Source organism: Balearica regulorum, chromosome 16, assembly GCF_011004875.1.
Source record: "Balearica regulorum gibbericeps isolate bBalReg1 chromosome 16, bBalReg1.pri, whole genome shotgun sequence".
Classification (NCBI taxonomy): domain Eukaryota; kingdom Metazoa; phylum Chordata; class Aves; order Gruiformes; family Gruidae; genus Balearica; species Balearica regulorum.
This window is the reverse complement of record NC_046199.1, coordinates 701390-727729: the sequence shown is the minus strand read 5'-3', so window position 1 is coordinate 727729 and position 26340 is coordinate 701390. Positions and strand designations below refer to the sequence as shown.

General features: G+C 48.3%; 1 protein-coding gene across 1 annotated transcript in view; it reads right to left on the bottom strand.

The window, feature by feature from the left end:
• The window catches only part of SAMHD1 (SAM and HD domain containing deoxynucleoside triphosphate triphosphohydrolase 1), a 29643-nt gene extending 8321 nt beyond the window's left edge, over positions 1–21322 (bottom strand). Inside the window, exons 1-12 of the mRNA XM_075768313.1 lie at positions 21050–21322; positions 20900–20966; positions 14341–14413; positions 12971–13131; positions 11028–11143; positions 9979–10049; positions 8748–8903; positions 7026–7126; positions 6810–6918; positions 6128–6219; positions 4513–4628; positions 774–913 (exon numbers count right to left, since the gene is read on the bottom strand). Of these exons, the coding sequence (XP_075624428.1) occupies positions 774–913; positions 4513–4628; positions 6128–6219; positions 6810–6918; positions 7026–7126; positions 8748–8903; positions 9979–10049; positions 11028–11143; positions 12971–13131; positions 14341–14413; positions 20900–20966; positions 21050–21242 (1395 nt within the window). The 5' untranslated portion in view covers positions 21243–21322. The remainder of the gene's footprint in view (positions 1–773; positions 914–4512; positions 4629–6127; positions 6220–6809; positions 6919–7025; positions 7127–8747; positions 8904–9978; positions 10050–11027; positions 11144–12970; positions 13132–14340; positions 14414–20899; positions 20967–21049) is intronic.
• Positions 21323–26340: the final 5018 nt, after the last annotated feature.

The window sequence follows — 26340 nt, the reverse complement described above, 5'->3', positions numbered from 1 at the left end:
AAGGAACATCACCTCTAATATAACATTATTTTGAAATAAGGTGACAGCGGTTAAAGAGATGTCTGATGAGTACTTTGAAAAGCAAACACCGGAAAAAACACGTGCATGCTCATCTCATGCTAAGTATAGAATTTAATACCAAGAAATTCCGAAGTTGTTATTCAGTTTGACATTTGTTCTCAAAGTAAAGAACACAAATTATGATTCGAAGCAAATGTGTCCCTTATTATTTTGAAATTTTAATGAACACAAGATGATAGTAATAACTGACTATAACAACTTTTTATGCAATTTTGTATTATTCAGAAAACACTTTTTTTCTGAAAATATTTCTGAAATAATCAACTTCTGAATTTCCACCTCTTGCCATTCTTCTGGCTGTTTGTAGCTAGAATTCTTCCCAGTTTCCTATAATATGTTTCATGGCTCAGCTACATAAAGACAGGAGGATAAGGTATGTTTAAGGCCAGGTTGGATGGGGCTTTGGGCAACCTGGGCTAGTGGAGGGTGTCCCTGCCCATGGCAGGGGGTGGGACTGGATGGGCTGTGAGGTCCCTGCCCACCCAAACCAGTCTGGGATTCTGGGATTCTATGATAACTTTTGACTCTATTTCTGGAATAGCAGTTAAGCAAAAAAAACCCCAAACGAAACAAAAACCATATAGAGAATATGGTTCTATCTCATAAGAGACAGAGAAAAAAAAAGATAGTCAACAACATAAAGAACATTTTGACAGGGACAGAATTCAGAATCTTCCACCAATGGACATTACCTTTACAATTTCCCTCATTGTTTCAGGTTGAGTCTCTCCCAAAAACTTGTACAATTCACGTCGTTCTATTTTACGCAAAATTTCTCGTGCCTCCTTCAGTTCTGGACAACTTGAGTGCAGAATTTCCAGGTAGATATTATCTGCCAAAGTCACATTGATTTTTGTTAAGTATGTCACAAGCCAGTGTCACAACAAAATGCATGTACAGGGACAAAGGTTAAAGCAACAGCAAAAACTGCTGGTTCAGGAAAGACACTTGCGTGCAGAGAATGACTGAACGTACTGAGTCTGACAACTGAGAAGTCACTTACAGTATCATCTTGGTTATCAGAGTTGTAACAGTTGTTGATGGAAAAACTAGCTCAATTCTCACCCCTGGAACAAGTTTTATTATTTCACTGGAAGTTGCTTCCTCTTCTTATTTAGCCAGTCTTGATCATCAGAATATCCTAAAGCCCAGCACTAACTGGCTCAGGGACAAGGGTGCTCTATCTTGTAAAAGAATAAAGTACTTCCATCAAACCTTCAGAATTTCTTAGACTTCTGATGCTAGCATCAAAGCCCCCCCTCCTGTCTCCCACATGACAGTGCATTTCCCACCATCAATACGAGCAGCAAGACGCAGGTTTCTTTTGATGTGGCTACAGAGCAGAAAGGTTATTTTTGGCTGTCCTGAAGAGACTGCTGCTGCCAGGATGCTGCTCGCCTCTCACAACCAACGCAGCTGCACTCCGTCTATTCACATTCCCCGGCCAGAAATACCTAGGCAGCTCTGACGTGCTCCAACCATAGCTCTGTAAAGTCCTGCCTAGGACCACAATTGGCTTAAGCAGCTCCCAAGGCACTTCAGAAGCGAGCTACAAGCCATGTACACATTTAATTGAGAGTTCTTTTTGCAGGCAAGGTTGATCAAAGTCAGGAACTTTTGTTGTTCCACAGGGAACAGACTAAGTGTCTTCAGATTGAGAGAAGAGATAATGCAGGGATAATAACAAGTCCACGAACACATCCATTGTGCAAAAGCAGTAGTGACAAGGAACGGTTTGTTGCCTCAGCCTTTACTAAAACTAGGATTTGCTGTCAAATCAGGAGGCAACAGATTAAAAAATAACAGTGGTTCTTCACCCATCATGGAAGAAAGCTAGGGAACTATCTGCTGCAGAACCTCACAGAGGTTTACCATTTGCAAGGATCCAAGAGGCAACTGAAGAGTTTCTCAGAAGCATTACTCATCATGGACTATTCAAAACAAGCCTGTTGTCTTCTCAGAAGCCCCCGGGCTGCAACCACTGGAGGCAAGGAAGAAAGCACCTTTAAGCGGAGGAGAACTTACTTGTCCTTTGTGGTCCACTGTTACATATGATGTCGGCATATTCCTCACATCCCTGTCCTTGCTGTTGAAGTGTCCTTGTTGAACAGGACAGTCCCAGAGGCTAAGAGGCAGGGGACAGTCCTGGTCTCCTTGCCTTGAGCTTACCAGGCACTGCAGGTCAGCAGGCAGCTACAACAGGACCTTGGTGCTAACTTGCTAGCACACTGATCTTACAGACCAGACAGCCCCCAGGGAACAGATCCTAGCCCATTAAGAACTTCATCTCAACTCTTGCCTTTCTGCCCTGCCTTCCATGGCCCAATACTGCAATTCATGCTCTCCGATAGCTACTGGCCCTCAAAGCCAGCCCCTTCTCCTGCCCTGGGGCAGAGGCACATGGTGTCAGAGGGGCCAGGCAGCTTCTCACAGAAGCATAGAATGGTTTGGGTTGGAAGGGACCTTAAAGATCATCTAGTTCCACCTCCCTACTACAGGCAGGGACACCCTCCACTAGCCCAGGTTGCCCAAAGCCCCATCCAACCTGGCCTTGAACACTTCCAGGGATGGGGCCTCCACAACCTCTCTGGGCAACCTGTTCCAGTGCCTCACCACCCTCACAGTAAAGAATTTCTTTCTAACATCTAATCTAAATCGACCCTCCTTCAGCTTAAACCCATTACCCCTTGTCCTATCACTACACTCCCTGATAAACAGTCCCTCACCATCTTTCCTGTAGGCCCCCTTTAGGCACTGGAAGGCTGCAATTAGATCTCCCCGGAGCCGCCTTTTCTCCAGGCTGAACAATCCCAACTGTCTCAGCCTGTCCTCATAGGAGAGGTGCTCCAGCCCTCGGATCAGCTTTGTGGCCCTCCTCTGGACTCGCTCCAACAGCTCCATGTTTCTCCTGTACTGGGGCCCCAGAGCTGGACGCAGTTCTCCAGGCGGGGTCTCACCAGAGCGGAGTAGAGGGGCAGGATCACCTCCCTCAACCTGCTGGTCACGCCTCTTTTGATGCGGCCCAGGACACGGTTGGCTTTCTGGGCTGCAAGTGCACACTGCCGGCTCACGTTGAGCTTTTCATCAATCAACACCCCCAAGTCCTTCTCCTCAGGGCTGCTTTCAGTCCAATCTCATCTCAGCACTCCACGCAGCCCTTTCACCTGCTCAATGCAGCACGCCTATGGTGATGTTGAATGTGGCTGTGACAGACGAAGGATTACCAGCAGAAGGCCTTTAGCATGACACAGGTTAAGGCACACAGGATCTTCTGCAACAGTTCCCTCAGCCTCTGTCACTTCATCCATGGACCAAAGAAGTTCTTGAGCCTCTCTGCTGGCCAGCCAAGGCTTGGCGATGGAAACTCAGGGAAGTTGCCTTGCCTCTCACAAAGATGCCTTGGGAATCCTCGTGAGCTGTAGCTCACAGGTGCTGCAAGAGCTGCCAGTGCCTGGGAGCACTCTTCAGCAGGGTCTGCAGCATCCTCTGCCCTGCAGTCACCCAACCGCAAACCCCTCAGTGCAGCAGGGTCTGCCTTCCCCATCCATCCCCTGTGCTGCACGGAGCTGCCAAGGGCATGCCACAGCACTGAACTCCAACAGAGGAATGCTGGTGTGCCTCACAGTGAAGACCAGGAGAGGCAGACACAACGGTGGTGGAAAATCACGGAACTACGTAACAGAGGACACACAACTCAAGCCAGTTTCCGTGTAATTTCTCCACGTTTCTTCTTCACAGCGCTGAGCCAGACCTTCAGAAACAGGAAAACATCACAAGTCTCAGCTCGTTTGCTTCATTCCATAATCACGCTGGACTTCCTCTGCATTTCTTCAAGCAGGCTGCTGCTCTGGGTACTTACTCTGCGAGAACCATTCTCACAAGCTCTTATCCGAGCAACCAGAAACTTTCAGCAATAAACCAAGTCGTTCACATACTCTGTTTTCTTCTGTCGTATTTGCAAGCAGGATAGCAATACCTCAAGCAAATCAAATCAGACCCCATCAGAGCCCTCTGAAACCTGCCTTGGGGTTAGTTTCACACTACAACACACATACAGTACTTCTCTACCTGATGTAGCTACACATAGTATTGCTCAGAGCTCACTTACATCCCACTTGTGACAACTGCAACAAACTCAGGGCACAGGCAGGACCTCCTGGGAGCACTGCTTGCAATAATCTGAATGTGTGCAGAACATCAGAACCTGGTGCTTCTCTCTCTCAAGATAAAAGTAATGTAAACTAGAAGGTCTTGCTCTCCCAGCAAGACACCAGAGCAGAGATTGGACAGTCCAGGTCTGCCAGACCATCTGGGCGCAAAAGCAGAACTTGAGAGTCCTAGTCATGGGCAAGGGCCCACTGTGCCAGCAGGGGTAAAAACAGCATTTTAACTGTGTTCTTTTACTTTAAAAAAATTTCTGAGAGCTCATACCAGTTAACTTAGTGTAGGCTTCCATGTCCTCCATTGCTGTAGAAATCTGGTACAGTTTTCCTCCAGAGCCTTCAATTTTAAAAAAATTGTCTGCTTTTTGAAAGGCTTCCATAATCCTAGTTTGAGACAAAATCAAGACTTAAGGATAGCATCACTTTGAAACACCTTACTGCTCAACAGTCAAAAAATAAATGCATTAGTATGTTATAAATAGAAGACAATAGATGAAACTGCATCTCAAGCACCCAGCAGACCCTGATGGCACTGCAGTATGTCCTATTTTCATGCTGCCGCTGCACATTTCAACAGTCTTTCCATTTACTGAAAACAGGTTCAGAGCAGACCTTAACCTTCCTTCAATGAACGAGCAAGTCCACTTTGTTCTGCTTCAGACTATGAGCTTAACATTGCTTGGATGATTGCAGAACGCTGCAAGACAGTGACATGGCCACTCAGCTGCAACGAGGCTGCCCCACAGATGACCGTATCCTTTTACAGACTCATTACTCCAGGAGTTAACCAAGAAAACACAAAACACTGTAAAGGTAAGACATCATGAACATGTGGTATTTTCAGGTGGGAGAAACTGATGTTCTAAAGATCAAGTTCTTCCAGAGTTCCCAGTATCTCGTTGTCATTTCCAGCTTATACGCCTATCCTTCGGATAGGCTGCTATGATTACGTTAAGTCAAGGACTAAATTTCTTGGCTGTTTTACTCCTCACGTGTAGGTACTGTCAAACCTTAGCATTTTTAGTCCGAGTTTTAAAGGATCACTAAACCAGGAGCTGAAGTTTATGAAATGAAATCAGTGACAAATCACTCTTTACTGTATAATCCTCTGTGTTTCTTTTTTTCAAACTGAGTAGACGGTTACTTGGCAGCCAAGATACTAATGAAAAAATATTTGAGGATACTAGTACTTCTGCTTTTCAAGAAAAGTAAAAAGAATAATGCTATAGGGAAAAATTCTATAGACATTGAAAGAGAGGTACAAATGCAGGTAGCCAGCTGAGTGGGTCCTGAACAATTCCTGCTGTAGCATTACATAAACACAAAGTCAGGCTTTAGTAATTTTCCTCTAATTTCACATGGAAGGATGTTTTTGTCCTTTTTCTTGTTAATCACAGCTTCTATGATACTTTAAGCACCGAGCCTTGCCACAAGAATTGGGTTATATAGCCCAATGGCTGTCATTCTAACTCACACCTTACAGATTATCTGAATATTCTGAACAGATATACAGTTTCAAGGATCTAAAAATAAATTGAATGCAAGAAAAGGAATCACAGAATCCCAGACTGGTTTGGGTGGGAAGGGACCTCACAGCCCATCCAGTCCCACCCCCTGCCATGGGCAGGGACACCCTCCACTAGCCCAGGTTGCCCAAAGCCCCATCCAACCTGGCCTTGAACACTGCCAGGGAGCCAGGGGCAGCCACAGCTTCTCTGGGCAACCTCTGCCAGGGACTCAGCACCCTCACGGGGAAGGATTTCTGCCTCACATCCCATCTCCATCTCCCCTCCTGCAGCTTCAGGCCATTCCCCTTGGCCTGTCACTCCATGCCCTTGTCACCAGTCCCTCCCCAGTTTTCAAAGTATAAGTATAATACTTGCATTATTTCAATGATGTTGCCAATCTTATGCTGGTATGCTCGCCGGTGCAGGCAATTCCGTGTGTGGAACATGTCATACAAATTTCCAACTTCCTGAATAAAAAAAAAATAAATCACCTTTTACTTTTGACATTGTCTTAATTGGAAAACTAAAACAATCGAGGAATCAAGTGAGTTATCTCCTTCCACTTGCAGCATAGAACAGAATCGTTATTTTCCACAATTTACAAGTTTTGAAACATACTCAGGCTACCGTGGGAGAACAGAGACCTGACAGCGATGCCAGGCAGCCAGGGCAGAGAAGACAACCTCTTGCTCCCTTAGCAGCCCCTCGCCAAAGCCACATTCACCTTTTAGAGGACTTGGAGCAGGACCATGCGCAGCGGACGCTGATCCCTGGAGGGATCCTCCACAAACCCTTCCCAACAGAGCCTTGCTCTGTCCTTCCCTGCCTTCAACCAGTTGCTTCTGAGAACAGCTTTCAAAGCAACAACTACTTCTTCCTCTCTTGGGCTAAAACAAGTGTCCGGCAGGGAACCCCACCATCCCCCTGCAATCCAGAGCGCGGCTGTACCACACTGCCCGAGGCAGGCTTTGCCATGCCCTGCATGTTCTCAGGGTGCTGCTATACCTCGCACGCGTTTCGCTGCTGAGCGTTCCCTTGGTTCACACACGCCGCTTACCTTGTCACGGGTACAGATATGCTTCTGGTTATTTACTTCACAGACCCGAGTGAATTTAAGTAATCGCTTATAATCAAAATTATTCTGGATTCCTAGGTGATGGCAATCCCTAAAAATATTCCACAGAGAGTGTTTAACAATTATATCATACTTGTACATAGAGTAGCACTGTTTCGGTAGGAATTCATAATAAAAACAAAACTGTAAGATTTGTACCTTGCAAAATAATCCCATTTGTCAACGTCAATGCCATTTTTTTTGTTAGCTACTATCTCATATAGGAAACTTTTCTCCTTTTGTCGACCACGGTAGGGCCACTAAGAACAGGGGAGCCGAGAAGACAAAAAAAAATCAGAAACAATAAGAAATTAAAGCATGCAAACAATGTCAGAACAATTTTTTAAAGATCGTGCGAATACACTTCGATTTTGCCTGCAATAAGCATCCAACACTGAGGCAAAGAACACAAAGACAATAAGAGTTTTCAGAAGCTGTTGGGCATCAGAAATCCAGAACTAGGGCTTAAGCAGCTGACTTCCCAGAGTATCAGGAAGAATAAAAACCATTCTTTCCCATTATATTAAAGCAAAGCCTGCAGCCTTGAAATGCCAAAAAAAAAAGAAAAAAACAACGCACAAACCACCCCATTGATGACATCAGGACCAGAAGGCCTGCGACGCGATAGCATTGAGGCACAGAAGCCTCATCAGGAGAGGCGCCTGTACTCTGGTAAGACCACCACAGTACAAATGACTGTCAGCGGGAGATCCTGCAGGCTAGCACCAGGGGGGTGGCGAGCTTGCTATGTATCATGTGTGACATTCCTTTTCCTGGTATCCTGCTGGAAAACAGGCAAAGAATCCAAACAAGGAAACACAGACATCGGGCAAGAAACTGGCACAAGATCAACGGAAACAAGATTGGTGTGCAAATGAGTGTGAGCGGGTAAAAATCAACTTGCAGACTTTGTAAATTAATATCCCCTTCCCAGAAGATCTCAGACTGAATTCTATTATGCTGAGTTCCCCATGTTTATTATCAGAGTGCTGGAGCGCACATGGCAGAACTACACACTCCTACAGCAGAAAATAATGGGTAAGTGCTAACATTTGTGGGTGATTTGTTTGGGACAACATACAAATTCTGATTAGGACCAGATTGTCATGACAGATCTCCCACTGACAGGTCCTTAATTCTGGTAGCAACTGAATGGGTGTCCTTGAAGAGATGACAAGAGCTGTAAAGTGTAAAGTGAGTAGAGAGGACTTAATTCTTTCCCAGAGTTGCAAGGATTAATAATCACCATCTCTTCTTCCTTGCCCCTTGAGGCAACACATTTCTTCAAGTCTTATCCCTGCCTTTATGTTTGTTACTGAAATAAATTCAAGCATTTTGCTACTGTCATCAAAGTTGATGTGGCTCTGGCACTCAGGCCATGCTTTGTATTGCTCATTGCCTCATCTCTGCCAGTTCTGAGTTTTGTCATCCATTATCAGCTTCTTACCCTAAACTATCTCCATGTTTTCTTCAAACAGCTACCTGAAAACACGACCTCCCATCACCACCGCCTTCAGACATCCAGTACACAGGCTATTATTCTCACCTGGTCATTTAAGGTTTCCACTAAAAATTCAGTTCTACCAATCTAGTTATAGTGAATTAGGTTCACTAAATACAAATAACGTTCTTAAGCTTTCCTCTAATCTGAAGGTAAGAGCTTCTCAGGGAGATGAAAGCATGTAACGCAGTGAAGCTATCGCCTCCTGCCAGCACTGTAAGAAAAAAACACTACGTTTCTCTAGCTTCTCACGACAGGATTTTCAGAATTTCATGGTGCTAAAAATAAGTAATAAAACATAGCAGAAGCAAAAATTATCTACTGTCAGTAAAATTAAAGACATTTATGGGGATAACCACAGGAGCAGTACACTGACTCACTGATTTCTCACAAGCAGTTTCATCTATAGGCCCTCCTATTTGTTCCTTGATGAAGTTCATATCTTCTTCCAAGACAAGACCATACGACTTCATGACTTCTTCCAGTTTATTGGAAGTGATCAGGTGCTCAAACATTTCAACAGAAGCAGTTTCATGCTGTGGGAAAGAAAAAAAAAAAAAAAAAAAGGTCTAAATGTTGTATTACAGTTTAAGCCTTTTTTCCTGCAGTCACAGCTTTCTCCTAACCCAGCAGCACTGCCTGGAGGGCACCAGCGCTGGTGGTGGGAAAGTGCAGCACTTGGGCGATTTTCTATTCAATTTGTGTCTAACCAAAGAGGAAATCACCCCCTCACAGAGTCCAGAAACACACTCTTTGGCAGACAGCTGTTAATTTTGTATTTTAACAAACAGCTGTAAGACAGTTACAATGCTAAAGACAAAATAACCATTTCTGCTGTGCCTAAGGTTAACAAGTTTACTCAGCTGATTTTGCTCAATACTGACAAGCCGCAGAGGCCTGAAGGACTGTGTTACATTTCATTCACAGCAAACCACCCTTGAAACTGTTCAATGTTTCTGAAAGTTTGAATTCTAAACATTGTATTAAATATCCTGGTCTTGAACTAAGCATCTTAAACTGGAAAGGAAGCTCCCAGGTGGTATTTTGCATCTGTTAAAATATACTCTGAAGAATGCTCGCAATACGCATTCCAAGGCACAACGCTGGCTTAAAATAACAGGTGCACTCCTAATGAATTCTGCCTCTTCAGAGTCACACTACAGGCACCGACAAGACCGAGACATCTCATTTCTCCTCTGCGTCACCCGGTGTGACATCTGCAGGAAGAGGACAGGTGTAAACAAACAGATCTCATAAGAGTACACAGGAGTTCAAGAGCATTTGCACTCTCAGGGAAGACATGCTGGTGACAAACATCTGCCCTCACTTCTCCCCACACCTCTTTCTGCTTTGCTAGTAAGGCTGCATCTGCTCTCGGCCACGCTGAGGGGGCTGACCTTCCCCGAACAAACAGTGAAAGAGAACAACAAGGAAATCATCACAAGATTAGAAGACAACATTCTGAGTTTTAATTATGCCATCAAAATGACACAATAAGAAAAGGCTAGATGATCACTATATTCTCACAAGCACTGGCAATCTTTAAAGATGAATTATTCTCCCTTTAAAAATTTCAGTTTTCTATTTTGACTTTAATAGCGAAAAGCCTACCTTCCACTTCAAATCCGGACGAACGTGTGGAATAAATCTTCCATCAAACATGTGCGAAAATGGCCCATGACCTTAAAAATAAAGATTACATGGGTTTAATTTGGCTGTCAGTAAAAGCATTTTCAGCAACCTAAGGATCTAGATTCTCTTGTATTTGACTTTATCTTGACATCATCTATGAGGAAGATTCAACTACAGCGAGTACATTTTCCTAAGACACCTTAAGTACTACTGCACTTAGCACTGCCAGTTCCATTACCTATACACCACAGGCAAGTACTGCAGTAACACTGAGAACGTTTATTACTCTGTCCCAGCTCTGAAGAAAGTAAGTAATTATAAAATAATCATAACAATTTTTGATAGGGTCACTAATTTGCTGAAATGTTTTAAGAGACCCGAGGACATCACAGAAGGAAGTGGACACTTCAGCCACTGAGGGCAGAACTCTAAACATCATATGAAAACACGACAAAAAACTAGCTAAGCATGGCTACAAGTTTGCCAAACGGAGTTGCCTCTGCAGCTGTACTCTGGACCAAACAGGAACAGATAAATCCTGTCTCAGAATGTGGCCACACACTGAGCAGCTCAAAACAGCTCTCATACTCAGATCTTGCAGCCAGCTTTCATCCAGGTTAGCTTTCAAAGTGCAACAAGCCATCTCAGCCTGGAGAAGAGAAGGCTGCGGGGAGACCTTAGAGCCCCTTCCAGTCCCTGCAGGGGCTCCAGGAAAGCTGGAGAGGCGCTGGTGACAAGGGCAGGGAGTGACAGGCCAAGGGGAATGGCCTGAAGCTGCAGGAAGGGAGATGGAGATGGGATGTGAGGCAGAAATTCTTCCCCGTGAGGGTGGTGAGGCCCTGGCAGAGGTTGCCCAGAGAAGCTGTGGCTGCCCCTGGCTCCCTGGCAGTGTTGAAGGCCAGGTTGGATGGGGCTTTGGGCAACCTGGGCTAGTGGAGGGTGTCCCTGCCCATGGCAGGGGGTGGGACTGGATGGGCTGTGAGGTCCCTTCCAACTCAAACCAGTCTGGGATTCTAAGTGTTGCTTACCCAAATCATGACAAAGCCCAGCAATTTCTACACAGAGGATATCTCGCTGGGTTATATCCAGTTCTGGCTGTCTCTCCTTCAGTTCACGAACCAGACATCCTGCTAGGTAGCCCACCCTGTTGCAGAGGGGAAAGAAGGAAAGAAGGAGGGAAGGAAGGAAAGAAGGAGGTAAGTAAGGAAAGACGGAGGGAAGGACGGAAAGAAGGAGGGAAGGAAGGAAAGAAAAGAGAAAAAGAAAAGAGAAAAAGGGGAAAAAAAAAAAAAAAAAAGGACCATGAATATAGTAGTAGTGGTTTAGGCTAAACAGAAACAGAGCAGTTCACCTGTTCTGTTTTGCTCCATTAAGTCACAGCCCTTGTCTGAGAGACAGCACACAACAAATACTCAAACCCTGACCTGCAAGAGAATCACAGACAAACTATTTCCTGTAGTAGACAGGAAGTCATCAATAACACATCTGAAAGCAAAAAACCATGAGATACGCCCAAAACATGGAGACAACAGCATCCTGCAGTATTTCATAATCACAACCACAGAGTAACGAACAGCCGTGCATTACCGGCAACGTGCATCTTGAAGCGCCACAGCTTACACCTCATCCTTTGACCTCCAGTCTGTGCAACTGCAAAGGTCTACAACAGCCACCAAAGCATTTTATTCTTCTTTCAAATTGCTATTTTAACAATAGCTTATGACAATCGTTTATCTCCCTTTCCTTCATTTTAGACTTGACATTGAATTTCACTGAATGGGACCCTCTGTTCTCCTGATATGAAAACAGCAGGAACAAGCACACGGCACATACTCCCATAAACTGTTCACAAGCTCTGCACCAACATCCTTTTTCACTTGTGTCAACAGTCCTCCTCCCTTCCAGAACATCTTAAAGCAAGACAAGGTTTTCTATGATGAGGCAGTATCTTTCATTAGACCAAATTGTATCGTTTGGTGGGTTTTTAATAGACCAGTGAGCACACAAAGCTCACTACTTCCATTTTAACACTGTAGAAATCTTCAAAGTGATATACAAGTTGAGAACAACTCTCCTAAGATTAACTATATAGATTAATTGAACTGTTTAAAGGAAAAGGTTGTTGATGCCACTGGAGTTTTCTTTCTCCTGTTGTGAAAGCTTTGTTTATATCCCTCACATTTTTGTCTTTTCAGGTTTACCACATACAATCAATTCCGGCTCACTGCTTAGACCCTTTTGCAATAGCTATTTGCACTTTGTTAGTGTCAGAGAGCAGGACAGAAGCCAGACTTACTCCACAATATTTCAGCACTAAAAAAAAAAAACCAACTTTAGGCTGGCCAGATCACCTGAATAAAAACTAATTTAATTTCTCTGCACCTTGGGATATACTTTTAAAACAAGCTTAAATTTGTCATTAATCAGCCTCACTGTGGAGTGTGAACGACCTCGCATTCTGCGAACCCTGGTGTCCATAATCTGTTTCTGTTTAACTTATATTACAGCTAACAGCCTGACAATCTGCCATCGACTGCATAAAGCACACATAGCAACAAATGCAAACATTACAGATAAAATGGGGTTTAGCTGTGCTGGACAATATAAAGAGATTACAACTGACTGGCGAGTCATTTAGAGCAGCCCCTGTACCCTTCCCAGGTTTATGCTTTAAAATTCAAATTTTGACCAGGGAGAACATAAAGCACTCACAGTTTTTCATTAACATTATTCTTAGAAGAAGAAGGGGCAGGGGAGGAAGCCTAATGTTGATCCATCTTGTAGGTTTCTTTATCTGTCTTTATTAAATGAAGTTCAAGGGACCAGCCCATAATCACACAGGATATCCAGGAACATTTGTAAGACCAAAAATGCCACCCTAGCAGTTTTCACCAATGCTCAAAGACAGCGATGCCCCTTGGCTGGGAAATCCAAATGCAAGAGACGTGCATGCAAGACATCACCACCTTACCCTATAGAGTGTTCAAAGCGGTTGTGAGAGGCTCCTGGAAAAACAAAGTAAGTGCCACCCAGCTGCTTAATGTATCGCAGGCGCTGAAACTGAGGTGTGTCGATGATGCGAATAAGAAGGGGATGTATTTCAATGTGTCCATGAATTGGATCGTTAAAAACCTACAAAAGCCAAGCAATAGTGGAATCAACATTTATAATTTGACTTTGAAAGGAAACAGGCACCAAGGTAAAGGATATCTAGAATGATCAGGTATTCGGTGGGAGAGGGTGATTGTTCTGTTTTCTCCTGTAAAAGTCATGTCCTGCCTACCATATTCCAAGATTTATCTGGGAGAACTACTTAAGCATGGCATCAAAAAAAACCAAAGCTGCATATTTCAGAGTGCAAGGGAATTAAAGCAAAAATTTCTAAAAATGTTATCTGCACCTGTGTAATCCCAAAACTTAACACTTAAGAAAACTGCTGTGTATTAATGTGCTAGTCCAGTTAAAGCAGGATACTGCGATACATGTCCGAGATGCGCAATAAGAAGTGTTTGGCTTGCCATTGTTCATGTTTTTTAAAATCAAGTGAAATTTTGCAGAGTGGATATTATGATTCTTACCTTTTTCATAAAACAAAATGCAAAACCCAAGATAACTGAAACATGAAATAAGTACTCCCTGATCATCCCTAAGCACATGTTCTAAGAGACATGAGTAACTACAGTGACTTACTAGAGAAGACAAATGTGCACATTTAATCCTTGCCTCCAAACAGCAGATAAAATATTTCATCACACACATATCTTGGTAAAATACTGAGGCAAATAAGGTTTTCCTGTGTTCTTTCTACTCTGGGTCACTGAGCTGACAGGGCTCGAGCAGATGTGCAAGACGATTAAGGAATGCGTTCGCGCAGCCCTGGCCTGAAGTTAAACCAACATACACCACTGCGAGAAACTGCTGGACTCAAGCAAACAGTGGAAGCGCGAAGGAGTCCGTTAACCCAGGCCTGGGGCTAAACTAATAAAAAAAGCCCCAACAAAACAAGGGGAGGCTCCACAGAGAGAGATATGAAAGGGGGGAGCTTCTGAACACATTTCTAAGAGCTCATCTGCTTGTTCAATCTCTCACAACCGCCAGGTGCCCACATAAAGCTCTTAGCTGATGATTTTAACAATTTTTCTGGTTAATGTGGTTTTTCAAAGACCACCCACTATCAAGGAGAAGGGCTCGGAGTTTGCTGCTCTGCAAAGGCAAGGCACCACCGCAGCCCCAGCTGGCACCACCGAGCCAAGAGGAGGGGAGGCAGAGAGAGGGAGAGAGGCCACGCTGCGAAGCACCAGCCCTGCGAGCGGTGTCGACACGACTCGGCGCTGGGGCTACCTTCATTATGTCCACATGCTGCTGTCTCAGCTTGTTCAGGCACTCCAGCACTTTCAGTCTCTCGTCTGGGAGGCTAGAAAGGAAAAAAAGACATTGAGAGCAAAGTTTGCAATGCATTTCCCTCTACAATTTGCAGTACTTGTTCAAGTTCATATTACTCTGGTATTTGTTGACTCTTTTACAGAAATACAGGTTTGTGCAGCTTTTTCAGAAAAATGCTGAGAGCACTTCTTCCTTCTGAAGAAGGACTTCCTTCTGAAGTCAAGTATACAAGGAAGAGAACAAATTGCTACAGAAGTTGTCTGTAAAGCAGTGTAAGTGCTTCTCCCGAGCAACAGAAACACCAGGAAATACACATTTTTTTCATCAATTTCTTTTAGGGACAGTCACATATTTAGGAATACGTCCTTTAAATTTAAGAGAAAGACAACAATCAGTGCCTGAAAAAGTGACATTTTTTAAGGTTGAAAAATGCCTTAAATTAAAACATCAAATTCCCAATAAACAATTTTTATAAAAATTTCTTTCAGTTAGTCAACTCTGTATTAAAAGAAGTTTACTTTTGCCAAATTAACTTGAATTTTACACAAATTAATTTCAACTCCAACAGCGGAAACACCGCAGTTTAAAAGATGCCCTAATTTTGTTGAGAACCGATTCTTCTATTTTGTAAAGATATTTTGCTGTCGTTTTTAATTCATTATTAAAGGTCCCCTTCACAACACACACACAAACTTTCAATGCAGGTACTCTGCTGTAGCCATGGACATCTAAGAGCACAGGCAGGACAAGTCTGGAGGGAGAGATAATACACTCTGTTACACCCGCTTCCATTAACTCTGTCTGCAAGCCTTGTCATACTGAGGCTGAAACCATGTTGCTCAAGGACAGCAAGCGCTTTATCACAAGAAAGTATGATTTGCTACCTCTCACGCTTCAGCAGTTAACCACCCTGAGATCAGTTTTACATCAGACTTTCAATTCAAACTTTAACAGAAAGCAATAGTATAAAATGTCAACTATTAGAAAAAAAGTCTGCTTGATGCACGACATATTTTCATCCGAATCATTTAACAATTCACAACCCATAAAATATTAAACGCGTATGATGTCTCAGTAGTTTTTGTCTTAACCACTTAGTATCCCCTTCCCTCCCGGGGAGGTCTTGGGCTGCAGCCTCTGCTGCTCACACGATCACAAGTCCTTAGCTACCCCCACTCGCAAGCAAGATGAAAACCGCTGGTGGTGATGCCCAGAGCAGCGTGTCACCTCACATCCCAAGCAGCTCAGTCTGCAGGAACAGTCACAAACCCCCAGATACTTACGAGGCAGTTCCTGAAAGGGCTGACTATTTACAGGGCAACAGAAAGCAACTAACACTGAGGACAAGAGGACCACCTGCATCTCCTTGCTAAGAAGAGAAGATGGACTTTGACACGGTGGAAGAGCCAAGGAACCCTTCTGTGGCCAGCAAACCAGAAGTTTGTACACACCTATCCTTTCACTCCCAGGAAAAGCAACTGCAACTGCTCTTTGAGGTCTGTCCTGAAAACGGGACCAAGAATATTCAACTGCTGCTTATAAGAAATGACACGTCTCCATCACAGCTCAAAAACAGTCCAGGGACAGCAAAGCCAGAAGTGGTCTGCTTCCAGCCACTGACATTCGTTTTTCTTCTTCTGAGAAGTTGTCTCACAAGACTCTTACCTACCACGCAGAACCACACCAGGACTAGAGCATCTTCACTCCAACAGACTTGAAAAATTAACACCCAAACTTGATGTACAGACATGATCCCCATGCTCTTAATTATAAGTGAGGTCTTCAGTAGATATCACTTCAAAGCACGCTAATACTGGAGATCAAACATCGCAAGCATAGCTTTGAAGGAGCTGTGATGCTGCAAGAAGTACAGCACCACCACCATATAGCCATGCAATAGACCCCAGGTAACAACTGACCAAAAAGATACTCTGGATCATGCCAAGTACACGAGGTAGGACTCTACCACATTTTTGAGAAGGTGAGGCAGTGCAAAGCAGCACCCAGCGCTAGGCAAGGAACAGAACTGCTAGTACAGGGCACAGCCTCTTGGTTTGTGATGAGAATTCAAGAGTGATGAGAAAATTAACTGGAAAATAGTCAGGTATGTAAGGAGGAGGGCATGTGGGCACCTACTATCTTGAGAAATTACCAACGACTGCAACTACAGGAACAACAGAAAGAGGACGGCTCTGTACTGACAGTACAGTGTATTACACAATAACCTACGCAAAGAGCATAGCCTACTTTGCTCCAGAAACTCACCTCCAGCAGGGCCGAATTGAACGGTGCTAACGCAGCTCCCTGCACTGTATGGTATATCTGCTGGAGTCACCTCCGGGACGCATTGGTGCCACACGCGGGTGAGAGCAGCAAAAGGAACAGGCCGGACCAAGGAGGCTGGGAAGTCCCTGCCTACACATACCACGTCGGTGGCCTGCACATCTCATCGTCTTGCCCTGCCTCCAGGAGCACTAACCCTCATTTTGGGTTTGGCCTCCAGATGACAAGAGCGTGCTGTCAATACAGTCCTGGCTGCACCACAGAGAGAGCTCCATCCTTCTTCAGATGGAAAACAACAGCAGGGGATTTTTCACCTGGTGTCTTGTGTTGGTTTTGCGTGGCAAGGTTTTGGTAGCGGGGGGGGCTACAGGGGTGGCTTCTGTGAGAAGCTGCTAGAAGCTTCCCCTGTGTCTGACAGAGCCAATGCCAGCCGGCTCCAAGACAGACCCGCCGCTGGCCAAGGCCAAGGCAATCAGCGCCTCTGGGATAACATAGTTAAGAAAGAGAAAAACAGTTAGAGGGAGCTTTTGCAGCCAGAGAGAGGAGTGAGAAGATGTAAGAAACTCTGCAGACACCCAGGTCAGTGCAGAAGGAGGGGCAGGAGGTGCTCCAGGCGCCGGAGCAAGATTCCCCTGCAGCTCGTGGTGAAGACCATGGTGAAGCAGGCTGTCCCCCTGCAGCCCATGGAGGGAGGATGAGGGGGTGTAGAGATTCCACCTGCAGCCCGTGGAGGACCCCACACCGGAGCAGGTGGAGGCACCTGAAGGAGGCTGTGACCCCGTGGGAAGCCCACGCTGGAGCAAGCTCCTGGCAGGACCTGTGGATCCGTGGAGAGAGGAGCCCACGCCAGAGCAGGTTTGCTGGCAGGACTTGTGACCCCGTGGGGGACCCACGCTGGAGCAGTCTGCTCCTGAAGGTCTGCACCCCGTGGAGGAGACTCACGTTGGAGAAGTTCATGAAGGACTGTCTCCCGTGAGAGGGACCCCATGCTGGAGCGGGGAAATGATGAGTCCTCCCCCTGAGGATGAAGAAGCGGCAGAAACACCGCGTGAGGAACTGACCGTAACCCCCACTCCCCGTCCCCCTGTGCCGCTGAGGGGGGAGGAGGTTGAAGCCAGGAGTGAAGTTGAGCCCGGGAAGATGGGAGGGGTGGGGGGAGGTGTTTTAAGATTTGGTTTTATTTCTCATTCCTCTACTCTGTTTTGCTTAGTAATAAATAAGATGAATTCCCTCTCTAAGTTCCATCTGTTTTGCTCGTGATGATAATTAGAGAATGATCTCTCCCTGTCCTTATCTCGACCCGTAAGTTTTCTTTCATTGTACCTTTTCTCCCCTGTCTAATGAAAGAGGGGAGTGATAGAGCAGCTCTGGTGGGCACCTGGCCCTCAGCCAGGGTCAACCCACCGCATGTCTACACGGTAAGACTGCCTCAACCAAGAGATTACACACAAATCATTGTTAGTACTGTGGTTTTCCAAGGCTTTGCAGGCATAGTTCCTCCAACAGCCAAAGCAGCAATACTGCCGGCTGCCTTTGAAAGGGTGAGAACTGACAAACCGACACTTCCCCATCCACTCCCCACCATCCTTCCCTGCTTTGCCCACACCCTCCTTCCTGCCGCAGGTGACAAGGATGAGAAAAACCCTTTCCTGCACCCATTAAGAAGGTAACTTCTCCAGAGAGGTCAGCCAGACAGCCCTACTCATCACGCATATTTAACACGCAGCATGCTGCACGCCACACACAACATCCACTTCCAGGAACATGAGAACCCATGGGAAACCCATGGCACTCTCTCCAGGCCCCTGTCGTCCCGAGCCACTGAATGTCCAGGAACGGCAGGGAACTAAATATACACATTCATTACCGGCCTGTCACAGAGGAATGATGGAAGCTACCATAGGACACAGCGTGCAGCGGAAAGAGGCGTGCAGAGGGATCATTCTTTAGTGCAAAGTTGAGATGTTTTAGAAAAGCAGAAGGCTCTAGCAATTTCTCATCCAACTCGCAACATTTTCAGCTTAACAGAAACAAGATGTCAGATCTCACCAAAGGAAACACCTTATGAAAGAAAACCCACAAGCATGTCATTCCATACTCCCAGCACCATCCACCCTCTGTACCAAGAACTCTCTTCACAGCCGTTTGACCCCACTGCTTGTACAACACGCTTAGAGGGACTTGGTCGCTCCCCTGTCCTGCCTGCCCACCTTCAGCACTAACAGAGACTGACCTACAAATTTCTGACGACCCACAGAGCAGCCTGCAGATGTCCGGTGCGTCCAAGTGTCTGTATGGGCACTTGATGCTCAGACAGCCAGCGAGGTACTAAAAGCAAGCAGCTTCCTGGTAGTCTCTAAACAGAAGCTATACACCCGCTTGTTATTTCAATTAGACAATCACCTTATACCTCAGAAACAAATACAGCCTTTAGCTGCCTTCCTCATGATACCACACCGTTTCTATCTGCACACCTCAAACGGCTGCAGTTAAAACCCTTCTTCCAAAAAAAAAAAAAAATCAAAAATACCTTAATGACTCCTGCCAACATCTTACCTCCTCCAAAGCACAACCCTTCTGCCTTGTCACCTTGAGTCACACCAGCTTTTCTTTCTCTACCGATGGCCACGCCCAGATGCCCGCTCTCTCAACTCACCTTGCGCAAGTTGTGAGCACAGCTGGGATGTCTCGGTGTAAGAGAAATGGGGCCCTTCCTCCTCAGCACAGCATTAGCTCTGACACATTTTTGGCCAACCTGCGCACCAAAGCACTCAAAACTCCCAGCAGACAAACACAGCTCTGCACTTGCGTACGCCCGCCATGTAACCATGCTCCAAACTGCCTTAGGTCCACTAACCACATTAGCAAGTGGCTTGAACCGAACAGTTGGGTTTTGAGAGAAATTTGGAGGAAACAGCATAAGCAAGGTTAGCAAAGGAGTAAAGAAATGACATTCAAAGACTAAAAAGCACCAGGAAGTATGTGGTGAGCAAGCAGGCTCACGTCCCAGGAGAGGTGAGCAAAACCGACCCCAGCAGGGCAGAGAAGGGCAGCGGGGGCCCTTCAGACACACAGGACAACAGGATACGTTTATACTCTCTTCCGGTCCAGAAGAGCAAAAAAGTATATTCACCACCAGAAAAATTACAAGGGTTTTGGGACCAGTAATTTCCCTCGCTGCTGGGAATAACGCTTTGGTGCTTTATGACAGCGTTCAGTTTTCCTGTATTTGTGGCAGGTGACTGCTACGGAGCTGGGAGTAAGACTTTGCCGGACTGCTCGCTCCCCGCAGCCGAGTGCCGGGGCAGCTCACGGCGGCCACTGAACTCTGCCGCTCACCCACAGCCCCGTATTCTGTCAGGTCGCACAACAAAATCTCTTTGTGCATAACAGTCCACCCTATTGTAGCGGGCACGACAAAGAGCAAAGTCCCAGAAACTGTTGCAAGATTAAAATTTCAACGTCTGGATTTGTCTCAGGGAGATGGGTGAAACCCAGCCTCCACAGAGCAGTGCCTACTCCCTGTTTTAAAAATCATTACTACTACTACTGTTAGCAGGACCGGAGCAGCATTAACTTTAGGCTGAGAAGAAAGTTCTCATCAAAACCCTGGAGTTTTCACTGGCATTCCTATTAACGCTTAGAAGGTTATTCTGCTACTGGTGGTACTTTCTTTAAAGCTTTTTCAATGGACTTGGGTTGCTTCTCGTGGTTAATTGGGCAACTAGCTGCTCTGCTCTGGATGGCGCTGGCTGTGCTTGGATCAGCAGAACGGTACAGTGTTCCGGAGGATGCGGATCACGGCATGGAGCCCGCTCCATCACCATCCCACCGTCCTTACATCCCAGCTGGTGGGCATTTGGGGTGGAAACGGGACAAAGCCGTCCTGTTCGGTCAGGGAACCACTTTCTGCCGGAGCTGGCTACTGCGGACGGGGCCCTGCGAGGCAGAGATCCGCCCGCGGCAGCCCCGGTCAGTCACACACCCCGCAGGGACCTCCCCGCCGCGAAGCCCCTCGCTAAACGTCCTCCTCGGTTTTAGAGGCGAAACCTCCTGTTCCCGCGGGCGGCGGGGCCCCCCAAGGGCCGGTCACAGAGGCCAGAGCCCGGTCAGCACCGGGGGCTCACCCAGACAGGGCGCGGGCCGCCTCAGGGCGCTGCGGGCCGGGGCTGCCTCCCACCGCCCTCCCACCCCGCGGCCTACCGCAGCCCGGGCCCGCGGGGGCGGCTCTCACCACACGCGGGTGATCTCGAAGGCGCAGGCCGGCAGGTCCAGCAGCATGCTCCCGGTGACTTTGCTATCTGCGGGGGGGGGGGGCAAGCGCAGCGTCAGCGGCGGGGCCCGGCCGCCCCGAGGGGCTGCCCGGCCCCCGGCCCGCCGTTACCTCGGAAGCGGTGCAGCAGGCTGGGATCGCCCAAGCCGCAGCGCACAAGGTACTGGCAGAGCCGCTCCGTGTCCCACAGCCGCGGGTCGCAGCGGTCGCTCTTGGCCGGGGGGTCGCGGGGACCCTCGGGGGAGCCCTCGCGCCTCGCCCGCTTGCCGGGAGCCTCGCCCCAGCCCGCCGCCGGGCTCCCCATCCCGCCGCCGCCGCGCAAGCGCAGGGCCCGCTCGGCTCCGCTCGGCGCGGCGGGGGACCGGCGCCGCGGTGACGTCAGCGCCCAGCGCTACCCCCCGCCCTGCGCCGGCGGGCGGGAACCGCCGTGTGGGGGCGGCCCCTGACGGGTCCCCCAGGGCCGGCAGCCGCCCCCCCCCCCCCCCCCCCCCGCCCGGGGCCCGGAGAGGAGCCGGCCAGCCTCCGCCAGCTCTCGGCGCCCGCCTCACCCCTCCCATGGCAGGGGCGGATGGGGGCCCCAGCCAGCGCCGAGCCCTGGAGCCGAGCACGGCCCCGCCGAGGGGGGCGTTTGCCGCTGGGTCGTGACCCGCGGGTAGAGGCGGCGGCTCGGAGGGATGTGGAAAGCAGACGACAGGCAAAATTCCCCGAGACACCTGCAGCCTCCAGCCCGCACGCCGGGCCTCCCTGGCACCCCGTCACACAGACGCCGGTACCGGCAATGCCGGCAGCCTCGTCACGCTGCCCCGGCCCTTCCCCGTTCTCTGGGGCACCGGAGCACCCACAAACCAACACTGAGCATGTGAAGTAGGTCACAGTGACCCGTTATGCAGAGACCATCTCTGGTGAGAGAGCCGTGAGCTGGTGCAGGACCAACAGATGAAATGCAAAGAGTAAATTTATTTCTGTTACCTTGAAACCAGGGGATCCCCGAGCAGAAACAGGGACACAGCGGGGAGCACAGTCCCTGCTAGAGGATCACCGAAGCCGCTGTTTTCACCTGTATTTCAGGGATTCTCACAGGTGTAAGTTACCGCCGTGCTTTGATCTTCCCACAGCAGGGCAGGAATCTCAAGCACATTCGACAGGGTGCCTCTGGGTCTATCACAGGTCTGTGTTAGCTAAACACAGATATCCTACTTGCCCAACACACAAGGCCAAACAGTAATTAGTATGATATATGTGTTTTTCGACACCCCAGCTGCAAGTCACTTGAGTGTATTTACAATCCTTCTCACCACTCTTCCATTGTGTCTTGCGTCCAACATAGGAGGCCACTTTCCGCAGCAAGCTGTTTTTCACGCAAAAGCACAAGTGGTGCCAATGGAGCCATGGAACAGGCAGAGCTGCTGGAGCGAGATGAGCAGGTTACTGTGCAGGATTCAGATGTAAATACCTGGAAACCAGCACCAGCAAGGCCCGTTCATCACCCCAAACCCCAGCGCGGTCACAGACCTCAGCCTCCACAAAGGTGCTCCCAAAAGACACAATGCCACAATGCTATTGCCTTCAAACAATGCTGCTGAAGACACCCAAACCCAACTTTTTCAAGATCTCATTCGCAAGACATGACAGGCAATGTAACCAGATGCGCCCCAGCTGCCAGACTCTCAGGTGCTCACGGCCATGGTGGTGACACCACGGCCCTCGCAGATAGACACAGACATGTGCTGGTTTCCAGACATCATGTCCACAAGTAACATCCCTACGTCCACAAAAACGGCTCTGCTGCGAAAGGCCTCTGTGTGCCACAAAGGCCCCAGAAAGGGCCAGAGACTTTGACTCCCAAATACAGACCCCACAAAGCGCAGCTGGCAAAATCCCTGCAGCCTCCCTCCATTCCTGCCAGCCTTCTCAGGGACGCACCCCCCACACATGAAGCTAACACCTCGGTGCCCCAAGGGACTGTATATTTGCTTTTGGGGGAGCCCACTCACCCAGTTGCTGCTCCCAGCAACCCCATGGACTGTGGGTGTGCTGGGCACCTCCTCCTCACAGACAGCCCTCCACTCCACCACCGTCACCAGCACCAACAGGGATGTCCAAACTCCCGCAACCTCTGAGCTCCCCCCACGCTCCGTCAGTTTTGCAACGCCTGGCACAAGCTGCGACACTGCGTGGGCTCCCGGGGGGGAAGGGTACGCGTCTGAGGACCGTTATCCTTCAGCGGCATATGTGTTGGGTTTACGTGGCAAGGCTGTGGTAGCAGAGGGGCTGCAGGGGTGGCATCTCTGAGAAGACACCAGAAGCTGCCCCCGTGTTGGGCAGAGCGAGTTCCAAGATGAACCCACCGTGGGCCAAAGCTGAGCCCGTCAGCAACACCAGCGCTGCCTCTAGGATAACATATTTAACAAAGGGTAAAAAACACTGCGCAGGAGCAGCTGGGAGAGAGAGGAGTGACAAAACACGAGCGGAACAGCCCTGTAGACACCAAGGCCAGTGCAGAAGGAGGGGGAGGAGGTGCTCCAGGCACCAGAGCAGAGATTCCCCTGCAGCCTGTGGAGAAGACTGTGGTGAGGCAGGCTGTCCCCCTCCTCCCCAAGGAGGAGCAGATACCCACCTGCAGCCCCTGGAGGACCCCACGCCAGAGCAGGTAGAGACACCCTGAAGGGAGCTGTGGCCCATGGAGAGCGCACACAGGAGCAGGCTCCTGGCAGGAGCTTCAGCCCGTGGGGGACCCTGCGCTGGAGCAGGAGCAGAGTGTGAGGAGGAAGGAGCAGCAGAGATGAAGTGTTACAAACTGACCCCAATCCCCATTCCCCATCCCCCTGAGCTGCTTGCGGAGGGAGGAGGTAGAAGAGTGAAGCATGAAGTTGAGCCTGAGAAGAAGAGGAGGGTGAGGGGAAGGTGGTTTTAATTTTGGTTTTGTGTCTCATTATCCTATTCTATTTTTAATTGGCAATAAATTATATTAACTTTCCCCAAGTTGAGTCTTTTGCCCATGATGGTAATTGGTGAGCAATCTTCCTGTCCTTATCTCAACCTATGAGCTTTTTCATTGTATTTTCTGCCCCCGTCCTGCCGAGGAGGGAGAGTGAGAACATGGCTGGGTGGGCACCTAGCAGCCAGTCAAGGTCAACCCACCACAGCACAGTGCTGGGAATTGCTGCATTCTCCTCACAACTCCCCCACCACAGTTTAGACATGTAAAAAAAAAAAAAATCATCTTAACAAAAAACCCCTTTCTAGGCTTTTTTTGAGGTCTCTGTATGTAGCAAAGCTTACGTGTTCTACTGTCATGCTACAGTAGTTTGTTTTTGTAAGCGAATATTCTGCTTTCTCACTTCTCAGCTCTTGTTCAGAAAGTGCACTTAATGCTTGCTGCCTTTTTTTCTCTCCATCCCCTCTGGGGCTTTCTGAGATTTCCATCAGCACCATGCCCTCACTGTCTGGCTGAGAGCTAGTCACACCCATTTAGAGGAAACGCTTCTCTTGGGAGGAAGCTTAGGAGACAAGAGCAGCCAAGATCCATTAAGGACCATGACTATATAAAATAGGTTCTTCTCCATTTCCCCTCTCCCAGAGGGAGGTGACCCCCAAATGTCCTTTTAAGGAATAATTCACCACTTGTCCATTCCATACCTCTACCAGTGTCAAAACCTGCCCAGTGTAGCTCAATACCCAATATCAATAACCTCTGGAGCTTTTTGGGGAGGGGAAGGAGTTGAAGGACATGCATCCCACCCACAGGCTCAATACATCTGGAGTGCTCATCTGTGGTGGGTTAACCCTGGCTGAGGGCCAGGTGCCCACCAGAGCCGCTCTATCACTCCCCTCTTTCATTAGACAGGGGAGAAAAGGTACAATGAAAAAAAACTTATGGGTCGAGATAAGGACAGGGAGAGATCATTCTCTAATTATCATCACGAGCAAAACAGACCGAACTTAGAGAGGGAATTCGTCTTATTTATTACTAAGCAAAACAGAGTAGAGGAATGAGAAATAAAACCAAATCTTAAAACACCTCCCCCCACCCCTCCCATCTTCCCGGGCTCAACTTCACTCCTGGCTTCAACCTCCTCCCCCCTCAGCGGCACAGGGGGACGGGGAGTGGGGGTTACGGTCAGTTCATCACACGGTGTTTCTGCCGCTTCTTCATCCTCAGGGGGAGGACTCATCGTTCCCCTGCTCCAGCGCGGGGTCCCTCTCACGGGAGACAGTCCTTCATGAACTTCTCCAACGTGAGTCTCCCCCATGGGGTGCAGACCTTCAGGAGCAAACTGCTCCAGCGTGAGTCCCCCACGGGGTCACAAGTCCTGCCAGCAAACCTGCTCTGGCGTGGGCTCCTCTCTCCACGGATCCACAGGTCCTGCCAGGAGCTTGCTCCAGCCTGGGCTTCCCACGGGGCCACAGCCTCCTTCAGGTGTCTCCACCTGCTCTGGTGTGGGGTCCTCCATGGGCTGCAGGGGAATCTCTACACCCCCTCATCCTCCCTCCATGGGCTGCAGGGGGACAGCCTGCTTCACCATGGTCTTCACCATGGGCTGCAGGGGGAATCTCTGCTCTGGCACCTGGAGCACCTCCTCCCCCTCCTTCTGCACTGACCTGGGTGTCTGCAGAGTTTCTTACATCTTCTCACTCCTCTCTCTGGCTGCAAAAGCTCTCTAACTGTTTTTGTCTTTCTTAACTATGTTATCCCAGAGGTGCTGATTGGCTTGGCCTTGGCCAGTGGCGGGTCCGTCTTGGAGCCGGCTGGCATTGGCTCTGTCAGACACAGGGGAAGCTTCTAGCAGCTTCTCACAGAAGCCACCCCTGTAGCCCCCCCCGCTACCAAAACCTTGCCACGCAAAACCAACACATCATCCAAAAAAAAAAAAATTCCAGAGGTATCTCGTTGCATTTGTGGCCTGAAAACAGCAAAGGAGGAATACCCTGGAACAGCAGGACATCCTTTGTGGATCAACGCAAAAACTGCAGATATTGCAACACCAGATGGACGTGTGGCATAGCAACAAGGTGGAAGGTTACCAGTTTCACCCTCACGAGTAGGAAGAGGAAAATACTACACTAGGCAGGGTGTGGTGCTGAGCAGCACAAGGTCCCAAGTAACCAAAGCACACAAGAAGAGGAAGGGAGAAATAAGTGTTTGTTTAGCTTTGCACATGTTTGTGTGCAATAGAGGCAGCCTGAGCACCCTCCCAGCCCCTCCCGCCGCACAGGAAACCCTGGTTTAGCTGGTGCAGAAACCCAAAATGAATCCAATGGGCTCATGTGATGACAAGCAAAAAGAAAGGCACATGTTAAAAGCCGAGATGAAGAGGGATTATTCCTTTGTAGGGGCTCTGTTTTTCACTGGACATTTCTAGTAGCACCTTCCTGGTTTTGCTACAAACTCACTGGGAGAA